We start from the raw sequence: 20302 nt of genomic DNA, 5'->3' as shown, positions 1-20302 counted from the left end.
GAATATGTCATAGCACTGCAGTGACTCAGCCTAATCTCAGTGAGCCTGATTCTGTTCTCAGTTATGCTGGTGTGAATCAGAAGTAGCCACACCAAAGCCAGTGTAAAACTTGTACAAGTAAGAGCAAAATGAGTCCCAGTAATGTTCTGAAGTACATTTTAGTTGGTGTGGACAATAAAGAGTGTAATGTGACATTTAACACTTGTTTTTGGAGAACTGTTGAGCTACATACCATGTCTGCAGTGGGTAGAAATTTGGATTATTCTTTTGAGACACGGATCTAGAAGTGTTGCTAACATGTTCTCTTCCCTTAAAGATCTCTGTGAATACAATAGATTAGAAAAAACATATTCTGGCTCTGTATTGCCTGTTTTTTCTTCCAACAAGGAATCAATCTGCTCCAGAAGTCCAGCTCTTCTTCACCTGCTTGAAAACCAGAACACAGTATAGTTGTTCTTTCTCCTATATGCTTGTGATATGTAGCAGCAGGAGACCCATAATTGCATAATCAACAACTTCCTAAGTGGCCAACTCCAACAGATAGGAGAAATGAATTAAACTGGCAATAAAGATTATGACTGGTGGAGAAGAAACCCTGAGTCTTGCATCTTGTCAACATAGACATGAGGTTGTACCTTTCAGTGTTCTCCCTGATGGTTCGAGTATATAGTACAAGAGCGTCTATTGATTTAGAATGTCCAACTTGAGCAGATGTTTCATCAAGTTAACTGCTTCCTGAAGTTTCCTGGGTCAGAATTGTTCTGCCCTTGCAGGATGTCAAGATGCTCTTAGGTTTTATGTGTCATCCAATCCATTCAAAGAGCACGGGTATCATGTTGGAAGTCACGAAGAGTTTACGCATTCTGCAAATCATGCTTAATCTTTAGCAGGTATCAGCAATGATTGACACCATTTTATGATTCAGTGACTCCAGGAATAGAGGCACTTTCCAGATTATGGCACTTCTACAGCAAGATGTAATGGAGGACTCCCCACCCAATTTTTAAATAATTGGTTTTGTAATGAATACCCATAAAATGTCTAATAGTGCTGGATGCTTTAAAAAGAGTTTGACAGAGTTGAACAGGGGACATTGGAATTGTGCTATAAGTGACTCTCTATTGCCTACTTCCTTCTGCTTTTGAATTAGTCTTCAGAACATTGCTTCATAGAGCTGTGTCATAGCCCTCTCTGGAAAGAGCGTCCCAAGTGAAGTGTGGGGGCACAAATCTACTGGAGTCTTGCTGTTTATTCAAAGTAATGTTAATTTGAATTTCCAGTCTTCTCTTTGAATAATACTTCCTATTCTGTTGATATTTGTACAGCGGATAATATGCATTGTTTTTTGCACTAACTTATTACATCAGACTGAAAATAAACATTGCCAGAGCACAGATTCACAATTATGTCTCAGGCAACAATAGACTTTGCAAGAGTGACAGCACAAAATGTAAATGAATAATTGAGGACGAACATTTCTGGGCTGTAAGGGACAACCTTATGATACTATTTTGTACTTCTATTGTGCATCCATGCTTTGAAGATGTCAAAGCATTTTTGAGGTAGGCAAAAAATATTATCCTCATTCTGCAGATATACCAAACCACAAAGAGATTAAACCCAAGGTCACCAGGGCCATCTCTGGCTTTTTTGCCACCGAGGGCAAAAAAGCCACCCGCCGCCGCTCCCCCCCCCCAGCGCGGCAGGGAAGGGTGCTGAGCCCGGCTGTGGGTCCGCAATCCCCGACCGGCCAGAGTGCCGGGGGAGGGCAGAGAGCCCCAGGTGGCCGGAGCGCCGGGGGAGGGCGGCGAGCCCGGCCGGGGCTCTCCGCTCTCCCCGGCAGCCAGAGCGCCAGGAGCAGAACGGAGAGCCCCTGGCGGCCAGAGCGCCGGGCGGTGAGCCCGGCCGGGGCTCTCCGCTCTTCCTGCGGCCAGAGCGCTGGGAGCAGGGTGGAGAGCCCGGCCGGGGCTCTCTGCTCTCCTCAGTGGCCAGAGTGCTGGGAGCAGGGTGGAGAGCCCGGCCAGGGGAGGGCGGAGAGCCCCCGGTGGCCAGAGCACTAGGGGGAGGGCGGCGAGCTCGCCGCGGCTCTCTGCTCTCCCCGACCGACCGGAGCGCCGGGGGGGAGGGTGGCGAGCCCGGCCAGGGCCCTGCTCTCCCCAACCGGCGAGCCCGGCCGGGGCCCTGCTCTCCCCGACCGTCCAGAGCACCGCAGGGAGGGCGGTGAGCCAAGTCGCAGCCCAGCTCTCGGGCCGGAGCGCCCCGCCGTGCCGCCCCCCTCCAGGCGCCGCCCCAAGCACATGCTTGGTGGGCTGGTGCCTGGAGCCAGCCCTGAAGGTCACACAGTGAGTTAGTTGGCAGAGCTGAAAGAGAACCTATGAGTCCAGACACACTATAACCACTAGATGATATATTCATATTTTTTATTTTATTATAGCCTGTGGTAGGTGTAACTTGGGGATAGTATTGGTCATTATTCTCCTTGATTTTCCATTTTTCATGACAGTTGAAATTTTTGACATCAATCTTCATTTTGATTACTAATTTCAATGTTTCTGATGCCTTTTACCCAGTGATCTCAAAGCACATTACAAGCTTTAATTAATTACATTTCAACATCTCTGAGGTGTAAGGATTATTATCCTCAGTTTACAGATGGGGAAACTAAGGCACATAGAGGTTAAACAACTTGCTCAAGGATGAAGTGGGTATTCATCCATGATAGCTTATGCTGCAATACTTCTATTAGTCTTAAAGGACCCTCTGTTGCTTTTTACAGATTCAGACTAACACGGCTACCCCTCTGATACTTGAAGGTCATACAGTGTGTCTGTGACAGAACTGGGAATAGAACTCAGATGTCCTTCCCCTACTCTAAAAACTAGATATATGAGCTCCCTTTGTTAGAGATTAGTACCATGTAATAGTTAGCTAAGGACTTGAGATAGAGAGAGAGAGACAAGGAAACAGTAAAATGAGTGAGTATATTAATATAATAGGCACCACAGAAACTTGGTGGAATGATGATAAGCAATGGGACATGGTAATACCAGGATACAAAATATATAGCAATGACAGAGTAGGTCGTGCTGGTGGGGGAGTGGCACTATATGTGAAAGAAAGCATAGAATCAAATAGAATAAAAATCTTCAATGAATCAAACAGTACCATTAAATCTCTTTGGATAAAAATTCTCATGCTTGAATAATAAGAATATAGAAGTAGGAATATACTACCCACCACCTGACCAGGATGGTGATGGCAATTGTGAAATGCTCTAGGAGATTGGAGAGGCTATAAAAATAAAAAACTCATAATAATGGGGGATTTCAACTATCCCCATATTGACTGGATACATGTCACCTCAGGATGGGATGCATAGATGAAGTTTCTTGACACCATAAATGACTGCTTCATGGAGTAGCTAGTCCTGGAACCCACAAGGGGAGAGGCAATTCTTGGTTTAGTCCTAAGTGAAGCACAGGATCTGGTTCAAGAGGTGACTATAGCTGAACCACTTGGTAATAATGACCATAATATAATTAAATTTAACATCCTTATGGAGAGGAGGGACACCAAAGAAGCCCACCACAGTAGAATTTAACTTCAGAAAGTGGAATTACACAAAAATGAGGAGGTTAGTTAAACAGAAATTAAAAGGTAAAGTCCCAAAAGTGAAATGCCTGCAAGCTGCATGGAAACTTTTTAAAAACACCATAGTAGAGACTCAATTTAAATGTATACCCCAAATTAAAAAACATAGTAAGAGGACAAAAAAGTGCCACCATCATTAAATAACAAAGCAAAATAAGTGGTTAGAGACAAAAAGGCATCCTTTAAAAACTGTAAGTTAAATCCTACAGAAGAAAGTAGCAAGGTGCATAAACTCTGGCAAGTCAAGTGTAAAAGTATAATTTGGCAGGCCAAAAAAGAATTTGAAGCTAAAGACGCAAAAACTAACAGCAACATTTTTTTAAGTACATCAAAACCAGGAAGCCTGCCAAACAATCCGTGGGGCTACTGGATGATCAAGGTGCTAAAGGAGCATTCAAGGAAGATTAGGCCATTGCGGAGAAGCTAAATGAATTATTTGCATTGGTCTTCACTGCAGAGACTGTGAGGGAGATTCCCACACCTGAGCCATTCTTTTTAGGTGACAGATCTGAGGAACTGTCCTAGACTGAGGTGTCAGTAGAGGAGGCTTGGGAATAAATTGATAAATTAAACAGTAATAAATCACTAAGACCAGATGGTATTCACTCAAGAGTTCTGAAGGAACTCAAATATAAAATTGCAGAACTACTAGCTGTGGTATGTAACCTATCATTTAAATCAGACTCTGTACCACATAACTGGTGGATAGCTAATGTGATGTCAATTTTTTAAAAAGGCTCCAGAGGTGATCCTGGTAATTACGATAAACCAAGAAAGAACAGAATTATCAGACACACAGATAAACACAATTTGTTGGGGAAGAGTCAACACGGCTTTTGTAAAGGGAAATCATGCCTCACCAATACATTAGAATTCTTTGAGGGGGTCAACAAACGTGTGGACAAGGGTGATCCATTGGAAATAGTGTACTTGGATTTTCAGAATGCCTTTGACAAGGTCCTTTGCCAAAGGCTCTTAAGCAAAGAAAGCAGTTATGGGTTAAGAGGGAAGGTACTCTCATACATCAGTAACAGGTTAAAAGGAAACGAAGGGTAGGAATAAATGGTCAGTTTTCAAAATGGAGAGAGGTAAATAGTGGTGTCCCCCAGGGACCTGTACTGGGGCCAGTGCTATTCAACATATTCATAAATGATCTGGAAAAAGGGGCAAACAAAGAAGTGGCAAAATTTGCAGACAATACAAAATTACTGAAGATAGTTAAATCCAAAGCAGACTGCAAAGAGTTACAAAGGGATAAATGCAAAGTAATGCACACTGGAAAACATAATCCCAACTATACATACAAAATGATGGGCTCTAAACTATCTGTTACCACTCAAGAAAGAGATCTTAGAGTCATAGAATCATAGACTTTAAGGTCAGAAGGGACCATTATGATCGTCTAGTCTGACCTCCTGCACAACACAGGCCACAAAATCTCACCCACCCACTCCTGTATCAAACCCCTATGTCTGAGCTATTGAAGTCCTCAAATTGTGGTTTAAAGACTTCAAAGTGCAGAGAATCCTCCAGCAAGTGACCTGTGCCCCACGCTGCAGAGGAAGGCGAAAAAACCCCAGGGCCTCTGCCAATCTGCCCTGCAGGAAAATTCCTTCCCGATCCCAAATATGGGGATCAGCTAGTGTGGGCAAGACTCACCAGCCAGACACCCAGGAAAGAATTCTCTGTAGTAACTCAGATCCCACCCCATCTAACATTCCATCACAGGCCATTGGGCATATTTACCGCTAATAGTCAAAGACCAATTAATTGCTAAATTAGGCTATCCCATCATATCATCCCCTTCATAAACTTATCAAGCTTAGTCTTGAAGCCAGATATGTTTTTTTCCCCCACTGCTCCCCTTGGAAGGCTGTTCCAGAACTTCACTCCTCTGATGGTTAGAAACTTTCATCTAATTTCAAGTCTAAACTTCCTGATGGCCAGTTTATATCCATTTGTTCTTGTGTCCACATTGGTACTGAGCTTAAATAATTCCTTTCCCTCCCTGATATTTATTCCTCTGATATATTTATAGAGAGCAATCATATCTCCCCTCAGCCTTCTTTTGGTTAGGCTAAACAAGCCAAGCTCTTTGAGTCTCCTTTCATAAGACAGGTTTTCCATTCCTCGGATCATGCTAGTAGCCCTTCTCTGTACCTGTTCCAGTTTGAATTCATCCTTCTTAAACATGGGATACCAGAACTGCACCCAGTATTCCAGATAAGGTCTCACCAGTGCCTTGTATAACGGTACTAACACCTCCTTATCTCTACTGGAAATACCTTGCCTGATGCATCCCAAGACCGCATTAGCTTTTTCCATGGCCATATCACATTGGCGGCTCATAGTCATCCTGTGATCAACCAATACTCCGAGGTCCGTCTCCTCTTCTGTTATTGTCATTGTGGATAGTTCTCTGAAAACATCCACTCAATGTGGTGCAGCAATCAAAAAATCTAACGGAATATTAGGAACCATTAGGAAAGGGATAGATGATAAAACAGAAAATATCATAATGCCACTATATAAATCCATGGTACTCTTACTTCTTGAATACTGTGTGCTCTTTTCATAGAATCATAGGACTGGAAGGGACCTCGAAAAGTCATCTAGTCTAGTCCCCTGCACTCATGGCAGGACATTCACATAAAGAATCGGACACATCAGAAAAGGGCAGACAAATAAACAGTGACAAGTTTTTAAAGTGCTTGTACACAAATGCTAGAAGTCTAAATAATAAGATGGGTGAACTAGAGTGCCTCGTGATGAAGGAGGATATTGATATAATAGGTATCACAGAAACCTGGTGGACTGAGGACAATCAATGGGACACAATCATTCTGGGGTACAAAATATATCGGAAGGACAGAACAGGTCGTGCGGGGGAGGGAATGGCACTATATGTGAAAGAAAATGTAGAATCAAATGAAGTAAAAATCTTAAGTGAATTCATATGTTCCATAGAATCTCTATGGATAGTAATTTCATGCTCTAATAAGAATATAACATTAGGGATCTATTATCGACCACCTGACCAGGACGGTGATAGTGATGATGAAATGCTAAGGGAAATTAGAGAGGCTATCAAAATTAAGAACTCAGTAATAGTGGGGGATTTCAATTATCCCCATATAGACTGGGAACATGTCACCTCAGGACGAAATGCAGAGTCAAAATTTCTCGATACTTTAAATGACTGCTTCTTGGAGCAGCTGGTACGGGAACCCACAAGGGGAGAGGCAACTCTAGATTTAGTCCTGAGTGGAGCGCAGGAGCTGGTCCAAGAGGTAACTATAACAGGACTGCTTGGAAATAGTGACCAAAATACAATAGCATTCAACATCCCTATGGTGGGAAGAACACCTCAACAGCCCAACACTGTGGCATTTAATTTCAAAAAGGGGAACTATGCAAAAATGAGGGGGTTAGTTAAACAGAAATTAAAAGGTACAGTGACTAAAGCGAAATCCCTGCAAGCTGCATGGGTGCTTTTTAAAGACACCATAATAGAGGCCCAACTTAAATGTATACCCCAAATTAAGAAACACAGTAAAAGAACTAAAAAAGAGCCACCGTGGCTTAACAACCATGTAAAAGAAGCAGTGAGAGAGAAAAAGACTTCCTTTAAAAAGTGGAAGTCAAATTCTAGTGAGGTAAATAGAAAGGAGCATAAACACTGCCAAATTAAGTGTAAAAATGTAATAAGAAAAGCCAAAGAGGAGTTTGAAAAACGGCTAGCCAAAAACTCAAAAGGTAATAACAAAATGTTTTTGAAGTACATCAGAAGCAGGAAGCCTGTTAAACAACCAGTGGGGTCCCTTGATGATCGAGATACAAAAGGAGCGCTTAAAGACGATAAAGTCATTGTGGATGTAAGCAGAGTCAGGATGAGCTCTACCCTGACATCTGGTGGTGAATTATGGCGAGTGTGGAAAAGAACTCCAGGGGCTGATCTGGTTTGCATAGGCACACCCACCCGCCTGGCATGAAACAACAGCAACTGAAAGTGGTTACTTTGGCTGGGGTGGGATCCCCAGTTTCTCTGTTATTGGGGCAGGAAGAATAAAGTTTTGTTACCCTGATTCTGTGAATCAAGGCCAGTGGAACTGTTGTATGACAGAAGGACTGAGTGAGTCCTTCACCATTACCTAAATAGCACTTGCTTGACAAGGGGCATGGGTTACAAAACTCAGGGAATTGAAAGAGGATGGGGACAGGTATTTGTACCTGATGGTATGGCTGCCCTCTCTCCCTCTGAGGGCTTGAAACACCAATTGCACCACCTCCTCTCTCCACTGTTGAATGTCAGAGCTAACTTTGATTCCATTAGGAGTCTAGTTACAGGCTGCTGAGCTGAATTCACTTTGGGCCAATGGTGCACCAGCACTGGGGCTCCCCTACTCTGAGCTGAAATCACAAAAGAGTTAAAGTTATAAAGTGCTGTGTTAGCTAGTGGGGGAGCCTGAAGCTATATTGCTAAGCAGCTGGCGGAGCAATTTGTGGGGATGACTGGAGGAGCAGCGAGCGGTGCAGAGCCTTGCGGGGACGGTTGGAGCGGCCCAAGGAATGGTGAGTGGAGCTGTTTGCGGGGATGGCTGGAGCGGCTCACAAGTCGGTGAGCGGAGCGGAGCAGCTTGTAGAGCGGAGCGGTTTGTGGGACGGCAGGAAGTGGACTGGCTCGTGGTGAAGGCTGCGGCGGAACCCCACGGAGAGACGGCCAGCCTTGGATCACGTAAGGTGCCCCTTAACACCCTGCGTGCCCCCCTTTTACTCTGGGACTGCACTGACCAGGGACAGAGACTTTGGGGGTTGTGGGACTTTTGGGACTTTGGGCAGTTGCTGAACTCAACAGACTTTGGGGGTGTTGGACTTTGGGGACTCTGGGTGATTTTTGGGTTGCTGGATTCAAGAACCAAAGGGGAAGGACACAGCCCAATTTGCTGGGGTGGTTTTTTTTTGCTCATGGTTTGTGTTATGAATCCTGTTTGTGGTGTTTTTCCAATTTAATGCTGATGTCGTTTACCTCATGTTATTAAACATTTTCTGCTACACTCAGACTCCGTGCTTGCGAGAGGGGAAGTATTGCCTCTTAGAGGCACCCAGGGGATGGTATGTAATTGTCCCAGGTCACTGGGTGGGGGCTTGAGCCGGTTTTGCATTGCGTTATTGAAACTGAACCCCTAGATACAGAACCCGGCCCTTGTTGCTGCCAACTTAGATGGGCAGAAGGGTTACATGGAGAAACTAAACGAATTCTTTGCTTCAGTCTTCACGGCTGAAGATGTTAGGGAGATTCCCAAACCTGAGCCGGCTTTTGTAGGTGACGAATCTGAGGAACTGTCACAGATTGAAGTGTCACTAGCGGAGGTTTTGGAATTAATTGATAAACTTAACATTAACAAGTCACCGGGACCAGATGGCATTCACCCAAGAGTTCTAAAAGAACTCAAATGTGAAATTGCAGAACTATTAACTAGGGTTTGTAACCTGTCCTTTAGATCGGCTTCTGTACCCAACAACTGGAAAATAGCTAATGTAATGCCAATATTTAAAAAGGGCTCTAGAGGTGACCCTGGCAATTACAGACCGGTAAGTCTAACGTCGGTACCGGGCAAATTAGTCGAAACAATAGTAAAGAATAAAATTGTCAGACACATAGAAGAACATAAATTGTTGGGCAAACGTCAACATGGTTTCTATAAAGGGAAATTGTGTCTTACTAATCTATTAGAGTTCTTTGAAGAGGTCAACAAACATGTGGACAAGGAGGATCCAGTGAACATAGTGTACTTAGATTTGCAGAAAGCCTTTGACAAGGTCCCACACCAAAGGCTCTTACGTAAATTAAGTTGTCATGGGATAAAAGGGAAGGTCCTTTCATGGATTGAGAACTGGTTAAAAGACAGGGAACAAAGGGTAGAAATTAATGGTAAATTCTCAGAATGGAGAGGGGTAACTAGTGGTGTTCCCCAAGGGTCAATCCTAGGACCAATCCTATTCAAATTATTCATAAATGATCTGGAGAAGGGGTAAAAAGTGAGGTGGCAAAGTTTGCAGATGATACTAAACTGCTCAAGATAGTTAAGACCAAAGCAGACTGTGAAGAACTTCAAAAAGATCTCACAAAACTAAGTGATTGGGCAACAAAATGGCAAATGAAATTTAATGTGGATAAATGTAAAGTAATGCACATTGGAAAAAATAACCCCAACTATACATACAATATGATGAGGGCTAATTTAGCTACAACAAATCAGGAAAAAAATCTTGGAGTCATCGTGGTTAGTTCTCTGAAGATGTCCACGCAGTGTGCAGAGGCAGTCAAAAAAGCAAACAGGATGTTAGGAATCATTAAAAAGGGGATAGAGAATAAGACGGAGAATATATTATTACCCTTATATAATCGATGGTACGCCCACATCTTGAATACTGCATACAGATGTGGTCTCCTCATCTCAAAAAAGATATACTGGCACTAGAAAAGGTTCAGAGAAGGGCAACTAAAATGATTAGGGGTTTGGAACGGGTCCCATATGAGGAGAGATTAAAGAGGTTAGGACTTTTCAGCTTGGAAAAGAGGAGACTAAGGGGGGATATGCTAGAGGTATATAAAATCATAAGTGATGTGGAGAAAGTAGATAAGGAAAAGTTATTTACTTATTCCCATAATACAAGAACTAGGGGTCACCAAATGAAATTAATAGGCAGCAGGTTTAAAACAAACAAAAGGAAGTTCTTCTTCACACAGCGCACAGTCAACTTGTGGAACTCCTTACCTGAGGAGGTTGTGAAGGCTAGGACTATAACAGGGTTTAAAAGAGAACTGGATAAATATTCATGGAGATTAATTCCATTAATGGCTATTAGCCAGGATGGGTAAGAATGGTGTCCCTAGACTCTGTTTGTCAGAGGGTGTAGATGGATGGCAGGAGAGAGATCACTTGATCCTTACCTGTTAGGTTCACTCCCTCTGGGGCACCTGGCATTGGCCACTGTTGGTAGACAGGATACTGGGCTAGATGGACCTTTGGTCTGACCCAGTACGGCCATTCTTATGTTCTTATATGTTCTAAGTATTATCTGGACCAGGGGTTGGCAACCTTTCAGAAGTGGTGTGCTGAGTCTTCATTTATTCATTCTAATTTAAGGTTGTGCATGCCAGTAATACATTTTAAAGTTTTTAGAAGGTCTCTTTCTATAAGTCTATAATATATAACTAAACTATTGTTGTATGTAAAGTAAATAAGGTTTTAAAAATGTTTAAGAAACTTCATTTAAAATTAAATTAAAATGCAGAGCCCCCCGGACCGGTGGCCAGGACCCGGGCAGTGTGAGTGCCACTGAAAATCAGCTCGCATGCCGCCTTTGGCACACATGCCATAGGTTGCCTACCCCTGATCTAGACCATTCCTGACAGGTGTTTGTCTAACCTGCTCTTAAAAATCTTCAATGATTTTTGGTCACCCCATCTCAAAAAAGATGTACACCTCTACCCTGATATAATGTGGTCTTAGGGAGCCAAAAATCCCTACAGCCAGGGCCGGCTCCAGGCACCAGCCCTCCAAGCAGGTGCTTGGGGCGGCACCTGGAGGGGGGTGGCGCTCACCCGGGGAGAGCGGGGGCCGCGGCCGGGCTCATTGCCCTCCTCCCGGCGCTCCGGTGGGTCAGGGAGAGCCGGCCCCAGCCGGGCTATCCGCCCTCCTCCCGGCGGCACTCCGGCTGTCGGGGAGAGCGGGGCCTGGGCCGGGCTTGCCGCCCTCCCCCCGGCGCTCCAGCCACTGGGGAGAGCGGGGCCGCGGCCGGGCTCGCTGTCCTCCTTCTGGCGCTCCGGCCAGTCGGGGAGAGCGGAGCCGCCCTCCCCCGGCGCTCTGGCCGGCCGGGGAGAGCGGGGCCGCGGCCAGGCTTGCTGCCCTCCTCCCGGCGCTCCGGCCGGTCGGGGAGAGCGGAGCCGCAGCCGGGCTTGCCGCCCTCCTCCCGGTGCTCCGGCCAGTCGGGCAGAGCGAGGCCCCGGCCGGGCTCGCCGCCCTCCCCCCGGCGCTCCGGGGGGAGGGCAGCGAAGCCGGGCTCGGTGCCCTCCCCTGCCGCGCTCCCCGCTGGGGCGGGGGGTGGGCGGCGGGAGGCTTTTTTGCCTGGGGCAGCAAAAAAGCCAGAGCTGGCCCTGCCTACCGCGTTATTGGTGAAATACCGTTATATCAGGGTAGGGGCGGCAGGGCTCCAGCGGTGATTTAAAGAGCCCAGGGCTCCAGCCGTGGGGAGCCTCAGGCCCTTTAAATCACCGGCAGAGGCCCGCTGCCGCAGCCCTGTCTTATGTCGGGTCACGTTATAGCGGGGTAGAGTTGTATTAGAACTGGAAAAGGTACAGAGAAGTGCAGAAAAATAATTAAGGGTATGGAACAGCTACCGTATGAGGAGAGATTAAAAAGATTGGGACTTTTCAGCTTGGAAAACAGACAACTAAGAAGGGATATGATAGAGGTCTACAAAATCGTTAATGATTTGGAGAAAGTGAATAAGGAAGTGTTATTACCCCTTCGCATTGTTGTCAGATGCTACCGGTGTGGTGCTCTGCTTTCTCCTATGTTGATATCACTTGGCTGCGTGCGTGTGTTCCCTCTGTGTGCTGCCCCAGCTCTGCGCAGATAGCTGACACAGCAGACCCGAAGAGGACCCCAAATAACCAGTCTAGTAAGATGCAAAGTCACGTCGACTAGGTTTATTGCGACCTTGGACACAATTGCAGTTCCCCATAGATTACTTAGTCTACCAGGCATACTATGAGAAAGTGCCTCTTGGCAATGGACCCGGCTCAGTGGCGGGACTTTCCACTGCCCCCTCGGCCGGACAAAGACATCCACTCAGGGATGCATTCTTATACGCAGATACAAACAAGTTACACATCACTCCTGACGTATTGAGGTGCAACCCCTCTACGCAGCAAGGTACAACCTCTCTACGTAGTAAGGTGCCGCCTCTCACCTTGTATATGTTGGTTCGAACAAAACAACACTATCCATCATATTCCCCTTTTGGCCCTGTCATTGGGATGGGTCAGCCTGTTCCTTGTTGTGCGTGGAATATACAAGTATGTGAATGTTCTGATATCTGGTGTCCAGTACCTTTTAGGTATGTCTCTTTTTGCAGCATCAGCCCTTTCCTTGTCAGCTTCTGTGAGCAGGGCCTGTCTCTGGCTCACAGCTTAACTTTGCTTTATGTTAGCAAAGTCTTGACCATTACTTTAGTTCAGGCCTTAGGCCTCATACCAGGCCGCTGATACCAAGGTTTATATCTCAGGGCCTCCTGTTACTACACACATAACACAAGAGACAGGGGTCACCCAATGAAATTAAGAGGCAGCAGCTTTAAAACACAGAGAAGGAAGTACTTCACACAATGTACAGTCAACCTGTGGAACTCATTGCCAGGGATGTTGTGAAGGCCAAACGAATAACGGGGTTAAAAAAAGAATTGGATAAGGTCATGGAGGATAGGTCCATCAATAGCTATTAGCCAAGATGGTCAGGGATGCAACTCCGTGCTCTGGGTGTCCCTAGCCTCTGATTGCCAGAAGCTGGGAGTGGATGACAGGGAATGGATCACTCGATGGTTGCCTGTTCTATTTATTCCCACTGAAGCACCTGGCACTGTCTACTGTGGTAAGACAGGGTACTGGGTTAGATGGACCATTGATCTGACTCTGTATAGCTGTTCTTATGTTCTTATATAAATTTAAATGACACAGTTGTGTGGTGCTGCCTTATGATTAATGTGGGATATGCTAGTTAAATATTATGGCAGGGGTTACCAGCTGGTACTGTTACACATAGTCTTACAAGATTTTTTTCTTAGAATGAGAGCAAATTTCTAATCAAGAAATGCTGTATTGTTGTGTTGTTTTGTTATGTAGTGGTCCTTTGAGAGAAACTGTGGCAGATAACAGACAGTTTTCATTCTGCTTTACTCTCTGTTTGGAGCCAATTCCTGAGACAGAGTAGCTTCCTGGGAACTGGATATTGGTGTATCTGCTCCTGCCAAGCAGGAGGTGACACTGGTGTCAGAAGTAATACACTGTTCTTGGAAGAAGAAGAAGAAGAAACAGTATATTAAATTAACACTATGGCAAATGACTAACTTTTTAGCAATGTTTAACATTTTTCAATCAGTGATTGCTGACTTCTCTTTCAGGCCTCACGGCCTCCTTCAGTGACCTTTCACTTCTTGTGAACTTGAAAAGTCTCATTAACTTAATTTCCTGTGCAGTCTTTCTTTATTCTCTACTTTTACCTTTATCTGTAAGTTTTATCATTCTCTACAGCTAGGCTGGATCCTCTGGTCTGATTAAGTTGGGCTCAGCATGGAACCAAGGAGCAAAGTCAGTTTTATGCTACCGTTATGGCTCCTCAATCCATATATCTCAGTTGTACCTTATTTAAAGAGACATTGCTCATTTTAGTTCCCAAGCTAGCTATGCTGCATACCTATTTGGTGTCCCCTTACTTTTATTGCTGAAAGTTATTTATATCAGAACTAAAGAATCATGGAACTGAAGTTATAGCCTGTTTACACTTATTTTGAAGTATTTATAACAAAAATTGCTAGCTGAGTGTTAGGATTTATAATAATTCATGCCAAATAGCAACCTACTGTTTACTGGCCTGTGCCAGTCGTAAGCTAGTATTAAGAAGAGAGCAGACTGATTTCCATTCTCCGAATCTTGTTTGATAGTATATACAAAACAAAATGAGTATCAGATACTTCCTCCAATTCCAACTGACATGAAATAGCTCCTGTTGAGGAGGCTGTGATGCTGGCAGGCCACCTGCCAGCCACACTGCAGTCATTAGCTAAGACCTTACAAACTCATAGCTGGAAACCAGATCAGTTCACCTGTATGTTAATTTTGCTCAAAATAGGTATTACTCTTATAAGAATATATTTAGTATTTAGACTCTATGAAATGATTGTAAGTTGCTGCATGCATTAATCTCACATATAATGTCAGTATTCCATGCTATAAGAAAACATGTACGTTTTGCTTTATGACTTTGAGAATGTTTGCTCTGAACTTGTGAACCCAGGCATGGGACTTGTTCCCTGCCCTTCCAAAAGGACTATCAAAATCAGTTGGGCCATCAAGGAACATTGCAATAAAAAAGATTGGTTAATGGCCCTATTGCACCAGGAAGTGCTATGTGCCCTGTGTCTTAGAAGCTGAATGAAAGAAATAAAACAAAGTCACATGAAAATTTTCCATCTTTCTGGCTGTTTGAACTCTGACAGGGCTAGAGACACCAAACTGAAAACAGAGATCCCCTGGGGCTGCCTCTTGGGTCCACCCTGAAAGAGACTTTGAATTGACAGATCACTAAAACTCTGGCACTCTTAGGATTTAGATAACTCATTTGTGAGTATATGTTTGTTTGCTTTAACCTACAAATAGCTTTCTTATTTCTTTTTCCTAGTTAATAAACCTTTAGATAGTTTTTTATGGGATTGGCTATCTGTGTTGTCTTTGGTGTAAGATCTAGAATACCAGTTGATCTGGGGTAAGTGACTGGTCTCTTGGGACTAAATGTGATGTGATCTTTGGTGTAAGTGACCATTTATCACTAAGTCCCATCTGTCTCAGTGGAAAGATAGACTGGGGCGTCTAAGAGGACTGTCTGTGACTCCGTGGTAAGACTGGTATAGTGATCCAGGAGTTTACAGTTTTTGTTGGCTTGGTAAAATCTAATTATAGAATACACCACCAATTTGGGGCGTCTGCCCTGTTTTCTGACACTCTGCACTGAGGTAGGCACTCACAGCTGTGAGCTACTCCAAACAGCATGACAGAAGCATTGAGGTATGAGTGTCCACAGACTATATTTCATTGACAACAGTATGTTCTAGTTCACTTAAATTATCATCCAAAGGACCATAATGGGCATCAGAGGATAAGTCAGGTCTCCCAGGAATAACTGGACCTATGTCTACACCATTAATGTCCACAGTAGTCCTCAGTCCTTTTCCCATTAATTTAAATAGAACTGACTTCTGAAAGATCCTAGCATTGTGAACCCTTCTAGACCAGCCTGCACTTACGTCTGTAAACCTACTGCAGTGGTCAACCAGGTCTTGAAGCACCATGGTTAAATACCCCTTTCTTGATAATAAATTCTGCATCCTGACAGGAGGGGGCATGCTGGAGTGTTTGTATCAAATGATAGGCACATAGGTTCTGTCAGTTGCCCCAGAAGAGTTTGGGAACCCATGCATCCAAAGCCATCAATAATCTCTGGAGCACTACCCAGCTTTGTCCTGGCTGGACAGCACCTTATCAGTGGCATAGGACCTGCATGAGAATGGCCCCAGCAGTTGATCTCCCCATGCTAAACTGGCTGACTACAGACTGGTAGCATTCTGGGGTGGCCAGTTTCCAGATGGCAATGGTGACCTGCTTCTCTATGGGTATGTTGGTACTATAGTACTGGTAGCTGCAGCTCGGGGTCACTTCTGCACAGATCACAAAAAAGGTAGTCCTTCCTACCCTGAAATTCTCTCGCTACAGCTGGTTGTCCCAGGTCTGCAGAACGATCCTCTCCCACCAATCCATGCTGGTTTCCCAGGCCCTGAAACAGTGCTGAATGCCATGTGGCGGATCCAGGAACCAGTATTTCTAGTTCCAACAACTTGGCATTGTCCTATTCTTCTTCATCCTGCTGCCATCGCCTCAGGGTGTTCTTCTGCAGCTGGAGAAGCTGCTGCAGCTGCCATAGAATAGTCTCCTGCTCCCACATAATCTGCTCAGTGGTGTCTCGGGCAAAGTCCGCTGCTGAATTTGTCTGGCTTTGACTGCTGTAATACAGCCCAACCAGCCTCTGCATATGTGCTTGTCACCATAACAGTAGGGAGCATTGTTGGGACCATGCTAGAAGATAGCAATTCAAAAATGGTGTGAAACTGCCCAGAAAGGATGTATGGGGGGAAGACAGTGGAAACATGGGATTTAAAAAAAAAAAAAAAAAAAAGAAATCACCTGGCTTCGCACAAATCACAGCGAAAACAATTCTAGGATGCATGTTGGTCAGCTGCGAAATAAAGGACCCTGGGATACTCACCGAGGACACTATGCCCTTAGTTCTCAGCAAACCACTGCCATATATTCATACCATGTGAGTTGAAAATGGAACAGGTGTTCTGTGTGCACACTATAGGTGTGACTTACATTCTGTGACTTACCTGACTCTTGTCAAAAAGCTTTCACTGAACCCTGTGTAGGTGAATCCAAAGTGTGTTTCCATCTCCTTCTAGTTTCATGTCCACGTACAGCCATCTACTGCTACCAGTTACTCCATTAGCGTATGTCATAATGGACTATGCTTTGGCTTTAAAGATCGCAACTCTGCTGATGAATCATGTGGAGGGTGAATATGGTTCTACATTATGACTTTTTATTCCAATTTTAAGTTTTCTAAAAACTTAGGAAATTATACATTTAAAAAAATATCCTATGTTAAAAGAACTTTAAGGTTGCAAAGTCAAGCATGCAGAAGTTTAGAAATGCCAGAATTAAGGTCGCCCATGTAACCTTAATTTGATCCTTCGTGCATATGCATTATAATAGTAGTCTTTAATTACATGATCACTTACTATTTTTTTCACTGATCTACTATCTTGATAATAACTTGCCTTTCAGAGCCTTTATGGACTACATTTGCTGATAGTGTGGTCAAGCTCAGAATAGATCAATCATGTTCACAAACTCCAATAACAGTTCATCAGATGTTCAAAGAGACTGTGGATAAATATGGGCCTCTCAATGCTATGGCCAGCAAAAAGAATGGAAAATGGGAAAAAATCACATTTGCGGAGTATTACAATCTTTCCTGGAAAGCAGCCAAAAGCTTTTTGAAGGTAAGTGTTTAAAAAAACAACAATCCAAACTCATACTTGTTATACAGGTTTTTTTATTACAGATTATAGCATGAAAGTGTTCCTGTGGGTTTTCAGTCCTTATGAAGAGTAGCAATCACATGTGACTTCTAGAATCTGCATCACAGCCTTTATTGAAATACCATATATACTCGTTCATTAGCCCATTCATTTATAAGCCGACCCCCCAAGATGGATAGGTAAAAATAGCAAAAACTGTATGACCCTTTCATAAGCCGACCCTATAATTCAGGGGCTGGCAAACTTTGGCTCCTGGCCCATTAGGGTAAGCCGCTAGCGGGCCTGGACATTTTGTTTACCTGGAGCGTTCACAGGCACGGAGGCCCTCAGCTCCCAGTGGCGGTTTGCCGTTTCCAGCCAATGGGAGCTGCGGGAAGTGGCGCCACTTCCCGCAGCTCCCATTGACTGGGAACAGTGAACTGCGGCCACAGGGAGCTGAGGGCCTCCGTGCCTGTGAACGATCCAGGTAAACAAAATGACAATGTATTAGATATTCAATTCAATGATTTCATAGAGTTTAAAATCATCAAATTTTGGTGTAGACCCGTTTATAAGCCGACCCCCGCTCTTTGATGCATCACTTTTTTACCAAAAATATTCGGCTTATGAATGAGTATATAAGGTAAATCTCTCGTAACTGTACCATTCAAATATTAATGAGACCCTCTCAATCCATAGTAGAGGATCAGTGTCATCCTGGAATGCTTCATGGGATTTACCTTCCTTTTAAGTGTAGTATATTTGATGACCCCAACAAGTTGTGTCTCTTAAATTTCTGAATTGCCTAGCAATTTTCTTTTTTATGATTGACCAAGGCAATGAGAGGCAGATTAGTAAATATTTCTATTTAATACACTATATTGTTATAGTTATATTTATTATACTGTTTTAGTTGTATATCAGACAGATACTAATATTTTCAATGGTAGCAGATGGCACTGATGCCTGTGTTTGCAAAGGTGTTGGCAGAAACAGTGGCAAAGTCAATAGGTGAGACTCTGCTTGTGAAAGCAGTTGCAATCAGGGAGACAAGGGTGGTAGTCACAGAGGTGCAACAAAAGAGTCTTGGGTGACTGTCTTTTTAGAGCCTGTGATGCAGATTGTTGGCATGGCCTTTAGATTATCTTTGGATGCTAAAATGTCAAGTGAGTTAGTTTTCATTATGTTTTAGAAACTAGTGCATATTTTTCAGAAAGAGTTCAAAAGAAAATAATGCCAACAAAAGTTGGCACCGGTGGCATCTGTCACTATAGACAGTAACAGAGCAGCGCTACATGAACACCTAGCTTGTTCTTTGTTCCCTCATGGCCACAGGGGGAGTGGCTGCTCCCCTTGAGCACATTCCCCAAAAGTGGCATCTTTTTAACTCACTCACCAAAAAATGCGCCACCTGGTGTGGCACGGTCTTCGGCGGTGGGACCTTCACTTGCTCCGCGGGGCTTCAGCGGCATTTTGGCGGCGGGTCCTTCAGTGCCGCTGAAGACACCCGGAGCTAGTGAAGGGCCCGCCGCCGAAGACTCGGAGTGCCGCCCCATCAGTAAAAGCGCCGCCGGGTGAGTAAAGCGCCGCAGCAGGCGGTGCCTTTTTTTGTGAGTGAGTTAAAAAGGTGCCACCCACTGCGGCGCTTTTACTCACCCGGCAGCACTTTTACTGACGGGGCAGCGCTCCGGGTCTTCGGCGGCGAGCCCTTCACTAGCTCCGGGTGTCTTCGGCGGCACTGAAGGACCTGCTGCCGAAATGCTGCCGAAGTCCTGCGGAGCAAGTGAAGGTCCCGCCACTGAGGTGCCTCCGAAGACCCGGGTGAGTACAAGCACTGCAGCAGGTGGCGCCTTTTTTTTCTGATCGCTCCCCCTGTTCCCTCCACCTAGCTACACTACGGTGCTCCTGAGAATGGGGACTAGCTCCTGGGGGCTGCAAATTACATAGAGGGTCATAGAGAGGGGTGATTCATGGCCCACCTTGCACAAGCCCACAGAGTGGGCTGGGCATGCAAGGAGAACATCCTTAAGGGATAGAGCAGCATGCATATTTCTCCCTGTTCTTCAAGGAACTTGATGTATAATCCTTCATAGAGCTGACCCAGGGCCATACAGCTTAGGGTGACCAGACGTCCCGATTTTATTGGGACTGTCCCGATATTTCCTTGTTTGTCTCGCGTCCCGACCAATGTTAGGTCGGGACACTGGACAAACAAGCAAATACTCCAGAGCCTGGAAGTGCTCGCGCCCTCTCCCCCCCCCCCGACTCTGCCCCCACCTTCCCCCATTGGCTCCCTCCCCGAATCCCCGCCTCTTCCCCAGGCTCACCATTCCTCCTCCCTCCGGCACTTGTGAAGGGAGGCCCGGGAGACGCAGGGAAAGTTCGGGGCCAGGGGGAGTGAGAGTCCGGCCTGGCCCCAAGTGCAGGCAGGACTCAGTCGGACGGTAGGGAGAGTAGGAGGGCGGCCCGCGGGGCCAGGCGGCGGCTGTTCTCCCCTTTGGGCAGTGGGACTCGGGAGCAGCCGCTGCTGCAGCTCCCACTGCCGCGGGGGGAGGAAGCGGCCGATGGCCCAGCTCGGCGGCTGCGGCTCTGGAGCCCGAGCCTGCTGCGGGGACCCAGCAGTGCGCACGCTGCGCCCAGCCCCTGGCCAGTCGCGTCTGGGCTGCTGCCCAGCTGGTGCAATCCCACGGCGGCCCCGGGGCGGAGGCATCGGCAGCCCAGCCCCATTCGTTCCCCT

At 45.4% G+C, this 20302-nt stretch overlaps 2 protein-coding genes across 4 annotated transcripts in view; both read left to right on the top strand.

The window, feature by feature from the left end:
• The window catches only part of ACSBG1 (acyl-CoA synthetase bubblegum family member 1), a 71795-nt gene that overhangs the window by 15035 nt on the left and 36458 nt on the right, over positions 1–20302 (top strand). For all 3 annotated transcript variants that reach the window (XM_054041583.1, XM_054041582.1, XM_054041581.1), the window contains one exon: positions 17330–17547. In XM_054041583.1, coding sequence (XP_053897558.1) covers positions 17330–17547 — 218 coding nt within the window. The remainder of the gene's footprint in view (positions 1–17329; positions 17548–20302) is intronic.
• On the top strand, positions 6024–17042 carry LOC128844145 (uncharacterized). Its single transcript, XM_054041584.1, has 3 exons — positions 6024–8386; positions 14932–15055; positions 16945–17042. The coding sequence occupies exon 1, from the start codon at positions 6285–6287 to the stop codon at positions 7641–7643; it is 1359 nt and encodes a 452-aa protein (XP_053897559.1). The 5' UTR covers positions 6024–6284; the 3' UTR covers positions 7644–8386; positions 14932–15055; positions 16945–17042.

This window comes from Malaclemys terrapin, chromosome 10, assembly GCF_027887155.1.
Source record: "Malaclemys terrapin pileata isolate rMalTer1 chromosome 10, rMalTer1.hap1, whole genome shotgun sequence".
NCBI classification, from domain to species: Eukaryota; Metazoa; Chordata; order Testudines; family Emydidae; genus Malaclemys; species Malaclemys terrapin.
The sequence above is the reverse complement of the archived record's forward strand: the minus strand, read 5'-3'. Positions and strand labels throughout refer to the sequence as shown.